This window comes from Zonotrichia albicollis, chromosome 9 (assembly GCF_047830755.1).
Source record: "Zonotrichia albicollis isolate bZonAlb1 chromosome 9, bZonAlb1.hap1, whole genome shotgun sequence".
Lineage (NCBI taxonomy): Eukaryota > Metazoa > Chordata > Aves > Passeriformes > Passerellidae > Zonotrichia > Zonotrichia albicollis.
The window spans coordinates 25283015-25297545 of NC_133827.1; the positions used below are offsets into that span (position 1 = coordinate 25283015).

General features: G+C 41.8%; 1 protein-coding gene across 4 annotated transcripts in view; it reads left to right on the forward strand.

Moving 5' to 3' along the window:
- The window catches only part of ACSL3 (acyl-CoA synthetase long chain family member 3), a 49862-nt gene extending 41465 nt beyond the window's left edge, over positions 1-8397 (forward strand). For 3 of the 4 annotated variants that reach the window (XM_074547050.1, XM_074547049.1, XM_074547051.1), the window contains exons 15-16: positions 2251-2408; positions 4312-8397. In XM_074547050.1, the coding sequence (XP_074403151.1) occupies positions 2251-2408; positions 4312-4475 (322 nt within the window). In that variant the 3' untranslated portion in view covers positions 4476-8397. Of the gene's footprint in view, positions 1-1871; positions 2161-2250; positions 2409-4311 lie in introns of those variants that run through there. The other variant, XM_074547052.1, reaches the window with a different exon arrangement.
- The last annotated feature ends 6134 nt before the right edge of the window (positions 8398-14531 follow it).

A 14531-nucleotide genomic window follows, 5' to 3' on the forward strand; every position in this document is an offset into this window, starting at 1 on the left:
AGGGCAGTGACTGCTCGAGAGGGAAGATGTCCCTTCAGGATACCTTTTAAGAGAAAACAGTGCTTTAGCATTTGAACTGCAACAAGTGAAGATTTAACTTTGTGGCACAGAATGAAAAACTGCATGTACCAGGAACTGAGAGCTGCAAGGTGTTCTTTCCAAGAAAAAAACTATTGGATGAACCTGTTTGTCCAAAACAAGTACACTTCTACTGAAGGAGCTGAATTTTAGAGGAACAGAAAGTTTGATGCTTACCCAGGCAACTGATTACTTCTGTGTACTGTTTATCCCTGGAAACACTGGTGATATTGCAGGACATGATCTTGAGCATGTCAAAAGACTATAGGAACCAGGAGTGAAACAAGGGGTTCAGTGCAGAGTACAGCATGAGTGTGCATGGGGGAAATGGGGCAGAGGCAAAGGCAGAAGGTGAGATGCAGGCAGTAGTGATAGTGAGGCTAATCTGAAATCATCCCTTAATACATTTTCAGGAAGAGAAAAATGAGAATGGTTTTGTGCTGGCAGGCAAAGCTTGTGATGGTGCTGCCAGGGAAGTCTGTGTTTATAATGGACATTGGTGCTGTCTTCTCAACTCCTGTCAGATGCCCATTATGGTTCATTCCAGTAACAAAGGAGAAATTTGTACTGTGCAGTAACCAAAACCATATTTAGAGGTAGTATCTTCAAAGTATCTTGAAGACCTTAAAGAATATAGTACAGTAATCTGCATGCTAGGGCTGAGTTTCCATATTTTGTATTAGTGATCTGTCTGGTGAGAGTTGAAAAGATTTAATAATTCTCTAGATAGTTAAGATGGAAGGGAACCAAAGCCACAGTGGAGGATAGGATGAGAATTCAGAGCAGGCTTGGCTAGGTGGAGATTTGCTTGAAAGCAGCAGTAAGTTGAAAGAGAGGAGTTGTAGATTATACTTAAAGCTAAATAAACTGCATAAGTTAAGAGTGAGAACCACCAGCTGGTAGCAATTCTGTAGGAGCTGACATGAGTCCACAAGTGCCACGCTGTTATAAGAAAGTAAAAGGCATAACCAGATGTATTGCCTACAAAATGCACAATGATCTCTCTGCTCTAACAAGTATTAAGGGGTCTGAGTTCCACATGTAGCCCATCTGAAGAGATTGACCTCATGGAAGGAATCCAGAAAAAAATGGCAATGTCTGGGCAGAGACCTGTGATGGCCTGAATTTGGAGGAAAGGGCACTGCTGATATGTCTAAATAAACCTAGAAAAGGAAACAAGATTAAAAAGGTGACAAGGAAAATCTGTAGATGAATAAATAGCTTCTGTGGAAAAGAGGGGGACATCTGACACTTGTGAGGTAAATTTCAAAGAGGAAGAGTCAGGTGTTGCTGTCAGCAGCAGCTTATCTATGCTATGAATGATGAAGTGTTGGCATTAGTGCTTGCTGATGTTTAAGCAAGATATAGACAAACATCTCTTTGATGTATCTGACCCTGCTTCAGGGCAGGTGAATTGATTAGGAGCTCTTCTGAGATCACTTTCAACTCTGGCTCTGTGATCTGCTTTGTTAGAATGTGTCAAGCTGCTGTGTGAGGTTCTGTGCACATTTTACCTAAACTTTGCACCATCAGAAAAGCTTTGAATACCTACTTCAGAGTGAATTGTGCTTCAGGGCCCAAGGACTTAGAGATCACATCTTCCTGTGCTTTGGCATGTCAGGAGCAGTCAAAGAGTGCCAACAGCAGAGTGAGTGTATGGACAATCACTGGAAAGAGAAAGAGAAGTCACTTCCCTTACAGAAGCAGGCATCCTTTGAGATGTGTTGTGCATATGCTCATTCCACAACCTGCTGTCCAACCCCTCTTCACTGCAGTCCTCTGCTCCTCTACAGTAACTGGACTCTGCAGTTGAGAGGAAACTGAGGTAGGGAGGCCTCACCCCAGGCTCCATTCCGGGCTGCCAAACATGAGCAGAGGCATCGTGTGGGTGCTGCTTCCCAAAGCTTTGGGCAGAGACACAGTGGAATATGCATATGGACAGCACACCTTGAAGCAATCCAGTTACTGTAAGGTAAGTAGCTTCTCTTTCTACTTACATTTAAGCAGGCAGAGGTAATTTGTGTACTATTTCAGAAGGATTATCAGGTGAACAAAAGCCAGCTGTTAAGAGCAATATCTCTGTGTGAAGTGTAAAACCCCCAGCTTGAAATATTGTTTTTGAAGAGTTGTTTACTTTGCCAAATTCATACTAAAGTACATTGTGCTTCTCAGTTTCCATTCTTATGTCATTGGATTTGTTGTGCCAAATCAAAAGGAGCTTGCAGAACTAGCCCGAAAAAAAGGATTTAAAGGAACCTGGGAAGAGATCTGTAACAGTCCTGAGATGGAAAAAGAGGTTCTGAAGGTGCTAGCTGAGGCTGCTGTGGCAGGTGAGTGCCTGGATAGATGGTATCAATCTTGCAGACTGCTATGTCTGTAAAATAGGTAAACATAGGCCCTAAAATATTTCCTTGTGTGTGTATATTTCATTGAACCTGTATGAAGTGAGATTTGAAAACAAAAGCCCCCAACAACAAAAGATTAATTGGGTCAGTTCTTTTGTCTCATGAAGCTTCTTTTAGTGTGGCCCATAGCTGAGGAAAGAATGTAAAACCAGTGAAGCTTTACAAGTACAGTTCTCTGTATATATGTGTGTTCTTTAAGATGTCCTGTAGTATCTTGTTGGCTTTGCTGCTGGTCTAAAACCAGTGTGGGCCAACTACAGATCCATAATCATAATGTGCATATTAGGTATGAGGCAGTCTCACATGCTGCTCTGATGTAAAACTTGTTTTCATTTTTTGTATAACATTGTTCTAATCAGAATTAAGTACTTTTAAAGGTTTGATGAAAGGTAGTATTTGATTCAATGCTTTTGATGTTATTTTATATTTGGTTTTGGTTTTCACATTTTTATCACAGGCTTTACCTTTAAATACTATGGATTTTAGTGACAAATTGCAAAAAAAACCCTGAAAACCCAAATCTAGTAATCTAATGCCAAAGGGAGAAAAAGAGGCAGGAAAATCTAAAAATGGCGGGTTGCACATGATAAATACACATTTGTGTATATTTTTGAAATTCAGCTTTAAAGGAGAGTATTTTTTTATTATTGCTATCTGTTGGCTACTTTTCTTAGTTATTTTCTTTTCTCATATCTGAAGCCACAGCAGAAATTGTTGCAGATGGTAGTGTTTTGTGCTGAAGGTGTAACATGGAGAGCACTGCTCTCTTTCAGTACAGGGAAGAGCTCCCATATGAACTGAATTCCCTTGATCAATTTAGAACTATGAGGAAAAAACAAACTCCCCCATTTTTTCTAACCTAAGAGTATGGATTTTAAGGTTTTCTCTCCAGATGATGAGTACCATGATGCTGATAGAGTTTTCTCGGGCCTTCTGCTGGCCAGAGTGACCCTGAGATGTGTTAGAAAGTCTCTTTTCCCAGCCTGGCAGTTGAAGAAGGAGTCAGAACTCTTCTGTTTTCGTTCTCAAGGTTGTTTATTCTATCTTATCTATAAAATTCTTTCTCTGGCCTGCTGAGGTCCATTCAGCAGGTCAGACAGAGGAACACTGGCTGCCCTTGGGCGGTCTAATCTTTTATACTAAAAACTACATGTACAATATTTACAATGACTTCCCAATACCTATTACCTGTGTTAGACAGTGGGATTCTACCTTAAACCAATCCAAAAGTGCCAGCATCACAGTAGAAAGTGGAGGCCAAGAAGAAGGAGAAAGACTGGACACACCCAGATTCCTCTATCTTGCCTCCTGAACCACCATTCTAAAAACCCCAAAAATCTATTTTTCACCTCCGTGACAAACTAACTAGGCTTTCGTGGCTTGCAGGTCCTCATATAAAATTGGTAATTTTTTCCATGGATCATAATTAAAGTCACAGGTGTCCTGGTCTCTGTGCCAAGGTCTCTGAGCTCCCTGGCAGGGGTTTGAGCCATCCAAGACAGACAGAGGGATGTCCTGAATTCCATCAGAGTTTGTTTTGAGGATATCATTTCCATGTACTGAGGAAGTGCATGGAAGTTAGGGAGCTGCATAGATACCTGAACAGCTGGGCTTTATTCCAGTATTTCTGTGGAAATTGGACAAACAAGTACTAGCAGATTGTGTCCTTCTGCTTGTGACCCCAGAGGTGGCCAAACCAACCATGGGGAGTTGGAGGGGCACTTCTTCATTCAGGTCACCTGTGTGAGAACATGGTTTCTCCTTTTGCGCTTAACTTCAGGAAAACAGCTCCATTTAGGTTCTGTATTAAAAATGTTTCTTTCCACAGCAAACCTGGAGAAGTTTGAAATCCCAGTGAAGATCCGTTTGAGCCCGGATCCCTGGACCCCAGAGACTGGTCTGGTGACGGACGCGTTCAAGCTGAAGCGCAAGGAGCTGACGGCGTTCTACCAGCCGGACATTGAGCGCATGTACGGCACCAACGTCAAATAGCCCCTGCCCGCTGCTGCTCTGCCCAGCTGGACCCAACAGCAAATACTTGAATTGCCTGTCTCAACCCGACACTTGAGATCAACACACAAAACCACCACTCCTCATTCCCAGCGCAAACTGCTCTTTCTAATGACATCTAATGACACACCACGATGACTGGCGAGTTTGGTAAAATGTTATGGCAGCAAATTTGGGTGTCTCCTTTTCTCCAGTTTTCTCTGCCACCTTGTCAGTCTGTGGATTTTCCCAGGTCTTTTTGGGAAACCATGATTCTGAAGCCTCAAGTTTTTAAACATTTATAAATCCTGTATAATGTTTTATTTGTATCTTTAAAATTTGGATGTATATAGAGAGAACTTGGCTATATAAGAAATGGTTATACTGGGGGCCTTTTTCTACCTAATTATTTAAAGATAAGAAGGTATTGATGTTGTGACATTATGCACATTGCAAATGCTTGTAACAAGGTAATTGTTGAACAGAGGACCAGGTTATTTGCTGCTGTGCTATTTTTCTGTGTAAATCTGAGGGAGAAAATGTTTGACATTCCAGCTTGTGTAATGCACCTTCAATATGTGCCTAATGGTTACTTTTATTTTTATGTGAAAATGGAAGGATGGTGGTGGCACAGCTCTGCCTCAAGGCAGGTACTCTTGCAGGTGTTAGTTAAAGCTCCTTTAATACAGAAGATGCTATTAACACAGCAGAAGTTCAACCTAGGAATAATCTCTCAGATACAGAAACTCCTTTTTTAAATAGCTCGTGACCATTTCATCCAGAGCTGAATTGTGTAGTGCTAATATGAACTCTCATCATTAATTTCACCTTATACTTTACAAGCTTGACTGTGTCCTTTTAACAGAGGGACTGTAGCAACCTTTGTCTTTTCTCATTAGGTCTGGACATTACAGTGGATTTCCTCTTTTGTTGTTTATTAAGGTTTGGCAAGACCCCTGCTCTGCCCTAGCTGCAACCCAAATCTTCCTGGGGGGATTTTTAAAGTCATAATGACAGTTATGTTCTCAGCTCACACAGTGCCTAGCTGCCCTTTGTGCCATTAAAAATCTCCCTTTGATTCTCTGTTCTTTTGTGTTGTACTTTTTGCTTTAAAAACAGATATTTGAAGCATTTGTCAGCCAGAGTTATTTATGTTGCTTGGTTTGTTATATCTAATTCTTGCTTTGGGAAAGAGTCAATTTCTGTTTCAATAGAGATTCATGGATATTGTTTGAAAAAATATGGGGGCTCTTTTCATCTTGAGTAAGAGCATTCAGATTTGTTTCAGATGTGAATTTTATTTTCAAAATATTTCTGGAAAGAATATTCAGGGTTACATGAGAATGTGAAAGGCATACATTAGTCAACTTTGTGATGAAGCAAATACTAAAATGGTTTTAATTTGGAGATTACTCTCTTGTGTATCCTTTACTTGTAGTACTAAAACTCAAGGTCCTGATGCTTACTTAGTGCCCTGCTATGGTAGCACATGGCCATGCTGAAACTTGGTTTGGGAGAGGGAGTTCCTGCTGATTGTCTTTGTGACATGAGGTCTGGGGAGGTGTTTGATGTGCAAATTCTCATTTTATAAACCTCTGAAATATTGTTTTAATTAATGCTCTCCATTGACTATAGAAAGCAGATTCATAGGAGTTACAGGCTATCAAGCAGGTTCCCTGATGAAATGATTGAGGTGGTTTGTGCTAATTATGGATTTCCCCTGCTGCTGTCCATGACAAACTGTTAACATTTGGTAAATTTGGTGTAAGTAATCAAATGAAAATAGAAGCAACAAAAAGAAATCAGAACCATGTTTTTGAGATTACTGCCTTTAGATATCCAGATCATGAATGAAAAACCTTGTGACAAATAGAGATAAGACAATGTTGAAAAATGACTGAAGAATCCAAATGTGGAAAAATTGCCAAGGCTGTAGGGAAGTGTCACACCATGTATTAGACATTACTAACACTTAAATTTCTATCTGTGCTCCATCAACAGGTTCTTAAATAGAACTCAGCACAGACTGTACATTGTTCAAATATTTTTGTGATTTTTTAGTGAAAAATAATAAATTGCTGAAGTACTATGTATATCACTTGGTGCATTGTGCAGCAGATTTAAGAAAATAAATCTGCGTTTGGTTAAACAAATCTGAAGTTAGTATTTTGTTCTGCTAAGGGTTTAAATCCCCTTTTGAGAAATTGCATAAAGGAAACTTTTAAAATGGTTTGGAAATAGTTTTATTTTCCTTTTTTCTAGTCCAGTCACAAGATGGGGTTGCTGTCTAACTGTGCATTTGATTTTACAGTTCAGGGGTTTTTTTATGTTTAAAATTGATATGATATATATAGTTTCTCTTTCATTAAGCATTCAGATTCATTGTGGACATTTATTTCTTCTACAGAATGTGAAAACAAAGCAGTTCATTAAGTTCAGTCTCAGTGCTGGAGACAGACTTTTAAAAAAGCTTTGTGATGAGTGTGGGGCTTTTTCTTTTGATTTATAGCAGAAGAGAGACTCCACTCCTGCTGGCTTGTGTGTGTCTCCGTGTCCCACTGAGGCCACCTGTGCTGGAGGTGCTGGGGCTGGGACGTCACTCAGGCTGAGCTCAGCTGTGGGGCTCCCTCCATCCCTCCCCTGCTCCTCTGGCTGCCACTCCTGCTTTGCTGAGCACAAGGACAGCTTTGGAGGGGTTTGTTCCAGCCCTGCAGAGATGCACTGCTTCCCAGCTGGCAATCTCCTCCATAATTTTTAATTTTTTTTTGTTTTTTGTGTATGTCTTCCCATGCCTGAGTAACAAGAACAAAAGTACAAAGGTACCTGCTGGAATGCACTGCAGTGTCCCAAGGGCTGAGGGCAGCTGTGCAGAGCTGAGAGGTGTTTGGGAGGAATGGTCTCTGTCACATGGGGGATCTGCGATGGAAAGAACTGTAACTTTAAACAATCTGAGTTCAATCTAAGAGCAAGGGGCGTATACCTCACCTGAAGGGCCCCCAAAAGAGGGGGATTTTAAACAAAACTTTTGTAAATAAAAACTTATCAGGTCTCTGAATCCTTGAAAATTGTAACTACTTACTCTCTTGTGAAAATTGATGTATTTCATTTATTAAAATGGTTGACCAAGAAATTCCAGGGATGCTGTGACTATCCTTTAAATTTCACAATTCTTTAAAACATTTTCAGGACTTCAGGCTATCATTCAATCTAGATCTAAGTGTTCTTTACAGAGCATAGGATTTCTGGGTAGGTGAGAAATTCAAAAGTTACATGTCAGAATAGTGAGTTTGCTGCTGCTGCAGGTCCCCTAGAGGCAGGAGCACACCTCAGAGGGGAGCTGCAGCTGAGCAGGGAAATATCCTGCTGGAATGGCAGTGACAGCAATGTGTGACTGGAGCTAAGAACATAACAGGTCCTACATCCCACTGCTTTACACACAGATGCAGGGAAGGGTGTGGAATCCAAACCCTGCATTAGGAACGGCCTGTAAAGCTGGTAAGTGTATGCAGAAATTGCTATAGGACATAAAACTCCTTTGCAATAACCTTTGTCCTGCTAAAATTCACAACCTTTTTATTCTGTACTAAAACTACATTTAGGTGATGCAATGCAGCATTTTTAATTTTTATTACTGTGGTGTATTAACTGTTTTGGACTTGGTATAAAATAGTGTACATCTGTTTCTTTACTGGTAAGAGGAACAATTTTCAACTTGCCTACACCTTGGACCAGGCTGAACATGAATTGAATGACCAATTGTATATTGTTATAATGGGTTATTTAATGTAAACTCATTTTCAATGTGATCTTGGTTGTTACTATGAACTGCCTGAACATTGTATACCCTATTTGAGTTATATTGTATGAATTATTTATTTGTAATTGGATATCATGTTTCAAAAATAAAATTAATTTCACAAATTGGGTCCTGTATATGCAATTTTTTCAGTGGTACAGAGTTGATAATATAGAAATGTGTTCATTATTGTCAAATGTTTCAAATACATGTGACCATTTTGGACTGAATGCAGGAGCAGAAATTACCCAGGTTAGTGTGGATTTTCACTGCAGGAAAATTAATAGTGTTTGGCCAATTTTTATTTGCATATGACCTGGTTTCAAAAGCACTGGCTGTGGGTAATGCCTGATGTAAGCTGTAGGCTTATGACTTTTTTTTTCCTATCCAAGTGTGCTGGGACTTTTATTTAGTGTGTAATTTCCGTTAAGTTTGTGTGTTGCAGGGTCAGATACTAGATGCTTGCAATTGGACTTCTTAGGAGATCTTGAGCACTTAAATTTCAAATTTTGGTTACAAGCTCACAAGCCATTGCTGGTGACAGTCCAGCCTGGAGGCATCTAAGCAGAAGCCTCTTTTACCTTTTTTGTGTCTCTGTTTACAGGTTCCCCAAATGCCCAGGGTCATTCATAGGGCTGACAAAATGTCAAACCCTCCTTGCTGTGTAGCTGATATTTTTGTTTATCCCTTTAACTAGCCATGAGAAGGGTTCAGCTTCCTCTAGATTCAGTTATATCCTAAGTTATTTTTTTCTTTCAAAAATACCTGGAGGGTTTTAAGACTGAAAATTTACTTCAAATGATTTAGGTTAATGTGATTCTCTTTAAATAATTTTTTGTTTTTCTTTTCTTAGACATTTATAGCTAATAAAATGCTGTTAGGGGTGTCTTTAGTAAAGAAGAAATAAACAAGTTCACAACGATTATAATAGGTATTTATAATAGCAACTAATTTCAGGAAGGGTAAGTGTAACCATATCAGAAAATATGTTAATGTAGCCATTACAGAGGCACGGGGATCCAAAATAGATACAATAAAAATAAAAATAAAAACATTGTAAACCTGAGTTGCTATTATTGTCTACAAAAATCCAGGGTGACAGGAGGAAGAGGGTGTACTCAAAGAGTTGAAAAGGTGAGTAATTTTTGAAAAAATAATTGTAATACTTTAAATGGATTCAGCTGTGGGGCTGGAGGGACAGCAGCTGTGCATGGCTGGACATTTCAGAGTGTTGCCAGGTATTTTCTATACTCTAGCTACAATTAAAATAGATACCTGTGGCTTTTAGCTAGTAGTGTCTCCATGATTTGAATTCCAGATTTCATTATGTAGACTGGCTTCAGCCTTTAATTCCTGCTTTATGTGCAAACAAGGCTGGGCTTTAGCCAAAGGCCTTGCACAAGGCTGGCCTTCAGGGCACTTCCATCTGCAGGTGCTCCTGGGTGGGCACCCCCAAATGCTGCCTGCTCCCCAGTACAAGGTGGTTGGCAGGAAAGCAAACTCTGCTGCCCTGTTGCGAGCTGGGTGGGTTCAGTTTCCTGGGAGAACATGTACCCAAAAGGATAGTGCAGCCTGTCATGCATGAAATGTCAAAAAGATGTTTGATATCAGACTTCAGGGGTGCTCAGCCTTGCCAAGTGCAACAGCAGGAAAAACCATGTACATATTTGAATGCCTTACTCCTGAATTTCCATGTATTCCACCGTACCCTTTCCCACTGCATTACAAGTGTGTGTTTATTTCTGTCTCTGGAACTGCCATGCCTTCTATTGGTAGCAAGGTTGGGTAGGTTGGTTGGTTTTTGTTTTGGTAATTATTTGCAGATAATTGGGAGAGAACTTTATGAATGTAAGAGTTAAACCTCAATGGAAAAATTTATATGGCTTCCCATTGATGTGCAATCAGTAGTGTTTGGCAGTGACCTTTATTCCTCTGAAATGGTGAGATTTTGATGTAGGCCCTTACATTGAGTTTCCTTACATAAAGTGAATTTACATTGAGTTTCTGCTAGTTTAGGCTCCTAGAGATGTTAAGAGAAAAAGAAGCATCATTTTGAAATATGAAATTATTGATAGCAAATGAAACTGTCTAATTCCAATAAAATTCATTGTAGTTATCTTAATAGTGCTGGTCAGATACAGTTCAGTTTTTTTGAAATAAGATTTGTATTGGGATTTTTTCAGCAAACTATTTTTGGTACATTTTCTAGTACCATATTTGCATAGTTATTTTTAAATCTTGAACATATAGCTTACAAGGCTAAAGAATGGTTTGGAAAGTTCCTGTTATGCAATGTAGTTGGAAGATAGGCTGTGGATGTTTAACAAGCTGTAAGGAAGCTATTTACTGAAACTCATTAAGCATTTTATGTTTCATCAGTTCTCTGGATCTCACACACATTCACTAGGTATTTCTGCCAGGTTTCTTGGAAATTAGGTGATTATGCTCAATTTTGTTGCAATTCAGGACTGTTCCAGCTAAAGCAGTGTAACACAATTAGCAGGAGGGCTGAGAATGCCAATGAGCAATGTGACCTGTTCAGTGTCACATCCTCTTCCCTCCCCTGCTTGCCAAAGCTGCATAGGAGCTGTAAAACAATAGGAGAAGCAAAAAAAGGGAGACTTTTCATGAGTAATTTCTGTATCAAAATGGGTTGGAAAGTTGCTGGTTGAGTGCAGCTCCAGTGGGATGTGTGCCTGTGCCTCTGCACTGCCAGGCTGACAGGCAAACATGGTGTGGGTGACCTGCAACAGGGCAATTTAGGGCCAGAAGGTTTTGGGTAGTTGTCCCTGGTGCAGAATGGAGCTTTGTGGGGCGGTGGTTTCTGTTGAACTCTTTGATGTCTCTCCGAGGATGTTGTAAGTGAAATGTGCTAAAACTTCCATCAGAAATTTCTTTCATTTTTATTTGAAGTCTTGATAAACTTCTGAAGTATCTCTTTGAAAGTATCTCCCATATAGTTATTCCTCCATGTGCTTAGCTATGGAGGTTTTCTGAGCTTATCTGAAGTTTTCCAGGACTGGCAGGTGACAGGGCTGGTTGAGGGCAGCATGTTGCTGATGGGAAGTGTGTGTTTTACAGTAATTTTCCTCATGTTTTCATAAATAGTTGAAATTTGGGACTTTCCCTAGATTTTTTTCCCAGTGCTACTAAGGGATACTTGGTTTTAAACCATTTTTCCATTTCCTTCTCTCACTTTTATTTTCTACCAGTAACTTTTCATTATACCATGGGCTGATCAGATCTTTCTGCTGTGCTTTTTCCCCCATAACTGATGGTTTATCTTTTTATATTATTTTACAGAATTTACAAAAGGATGTAGATAAAATGGATTGCTTCCACAGGGGGCATGAAGCTCTCTGTAAGTCTTGACTGGCAGAGATTTCTAGGTAGGATTTTTCCTGAAATGCTGGGACAGGGAGGCTGTGCCTGCCCGGTGTCCCCTGCAACAGCCTGTGCTCAAGGGACTGTGCAGGTGAGTACCCACCCTGTCTTTGTGCTCCTGGTGGAACCAGGTGAGCTAATTTGGTGGAGAGAAAGAATTCTAATTGAGAAATACCTGCCATGAAAACAAAGGTTTGCTGTCCTCTGCCTCTGGCTTGAGGATCTGTGAGCAGTCAGTGTTGCTGGTCTGTAGCAGCCCCAGTTCCATGGGAAATGGAAAATTGATTTAAAAAAAAAGGAAAAGAGAAAAAATGACATTATTCTGACATCTGTCTTTTTCCATTAGTCTAAATATTTCATAGTTAAAATTAAATAAGGTTCTGAACAGCCATGTGCTGTCTGACTGTTTAACTGGCCATGGGATGCACTCCTGGTGCCAGGATGCTGCCCCTTCACCCCTTCTCCACCCTTCTGTGCTGGGGGCACTGGCTGCCCCTCTCCTTTGCTGGACCATTGTCCTGGCCCTAGTGTGCCCCAGGAAATGCCTGCTCAGTACCTGAACTGCTGGGCATTCCCTGGCTGTGCCACTCCAAGGGTGGGGGTGCCCAGGGTGCCAGGCTGTGCCTCAGGGCTCCATGGAGTGTGTGCTGGGTGGGCCAGAGCCCAGGAACCTCCCACCTGTTTGTGCCAGGAGGGATTTATTTATTCATTTTCATTTTTTTTTCTCTTTTCTAGATTTAGCCAGAAAAAGTTTGGATGGGTTTTTAGGGCCCAAACCAATTTGGGACACTTGAAAGCAGCGCTCCAGCAATTCCAAGTATTCGAATTATAATTATTTCCATCTGTTTGTTTGTTTACTTTTTCAAGGAAGCTCCAGTAGTACTCAGAACAGCTTTATTGTGATAGAAACTTCTAGCCCATTGTGTTTTGAAGAATCCTGTGCTGATTCAGTGCAGCAAAGCCTTGGAAAGTCTCTTTAGGAACACATGCTGACACCATTCCACATCTTCCTCCCCTCTCAGGGCTGAGCTTGCAGCCAAGCTCTGGCTTCTCTCAGATTTTGGTTTAAGTGAGACCTCTAAAGAATTGTGTGGTTCCTTCTCTTCCATGCTCTCTTCTGCCTGTACCTGTGGGAGTCTCTGGCTGCTCCCTTGTCTGCCAGTGCCATGGGGAGTGCTGGCAGTGCCATGGGATCATTGGATGTGCCATGGGGAGCACTGGGAGTGCTGACAGTGAAGTGGGGAGTGCTGGCAGTGCCATGGGAGGCATTGGCAGCGCCACAGGGAGCACTGACAATGATGTGGGGAGAACTGGAAGGGCCGTGGGTAGTGCTGGCAGTGCCAAGGGAGTGTTGGCAGTGCCATGGAGGGTGTTGGGAGTGCTGTGGGTAGCACTGGCAGTGTCATGGGGAGCGCTGGCAGTGCCAAAGTAGTGCTGGCAGTGCCAAAGTAGTGCTGGCAGTGCCATGGGTAACACTGGCAGTGCCATAGGGAGCACTGGCGGTGCCATGGGTAGCACTGGTGGTGCCATGGGGAGCACTGGCAGTGCCATGGTAGCACTGGCAGTGCCATAGGGAGCACTGGCAGTGCCATGGGTAACACTGGCAGTTCCATAGGGAGCACTGGCGGTGCCATGGGTAGCACTGGTGGTGCCATGGGGAGCACTGGCAGCGCCATGGGTAACACTGGCAGTTCCATAGGGAGCACTGGCAGTGCTATGGGGAGCATTGGCAGTGCCACAGGAGTGCTGGCAGTGCCATGGGTAACACTGGTGGTGCCATGGATAGCACTGGCAGTGCCATGGTAGCGCTGGCAGCGGGTGCTCTCTGCCCCAGCTCCCTCCCGCAGTTCAGCCCTGGTACAGCAGGGCTGTGACCGGGCAGGGCAGAGCCGCCCGCCCCATGCAGGGCCTGCACAAACCCCGCCGGGCAAACGGAGCCTTTCCTCCCCACAGCAGCCCCTGGGCTGAGCTCATTCCCCCTAAAAACTGACTTTATACAGTGAAGGACGCTGTAGTAACCTTCAGCAGAGGCTGCAGAATATTACACCCAGCTTCCACTGGTCCACAGTCCTGCTTTGGTTTTTTTCCCAGCTCCCCTTAATAAACAATTAGTATCCTTTCACCCTTTTTAAAAAACGTTTTGATTTTGCTGCCAAGACCTTTCTCATAGTTTTCAGAGAGAAATAGTTTTAAAGATTGATGCATCTCAAATGCTTGCATCATCTCCACATCTGGTATCTTACTCCTAATTTATAAATCATTTTTAAAATCGGAAGCACGTGTTCGCTGCAGCAAAAGACTTTCTGTATTAACTGAGTTGACACAAGTCTTGTCGAATTTTTTTCTAAAGTATATTGAAGCTTTAACCCTCTTCATTATCCCTTTCTTTCATCTGTTTTATTCTGGAGTTTGTACCTCCAGCTGTCTGCAGGAGTTTTTTGGTGTGAGCAGGCGTCATTTCTGGAGGTGTTTACAGAGCTGGGGCTGGAGCAGCTGCACCCACCTCAGCCCGGGGGTCCCCAACTGCTGGGAACATCAGCAAACAAGTGTGACAGAGCCCCTTGTCACTGCAGCCACTGGGGGGAAATGCTCCTGCAGCACTGAGGGAATCAGTAACTCAGACTGTGCGAGGTTAGATCCTTTACTTGAATTTATTTGATTTCCTCAGCTAATGAAATGAAATACTTGTGTTGGTAATTTCAAAGAAAAAAAATCTCTACTGGTGTTTTTCTCTTCATTCCCTGAAACTGCAGTGTAAGAAAACTCAGCTGACAGAAGGTGTGAAGGATGGCAATAGACATTTATACTATCTAAATATAATTTAAGTAATATTTAAAATGTAATTTTAATTTTTTGGGCTGGAGCTGACTTGTTTTTTT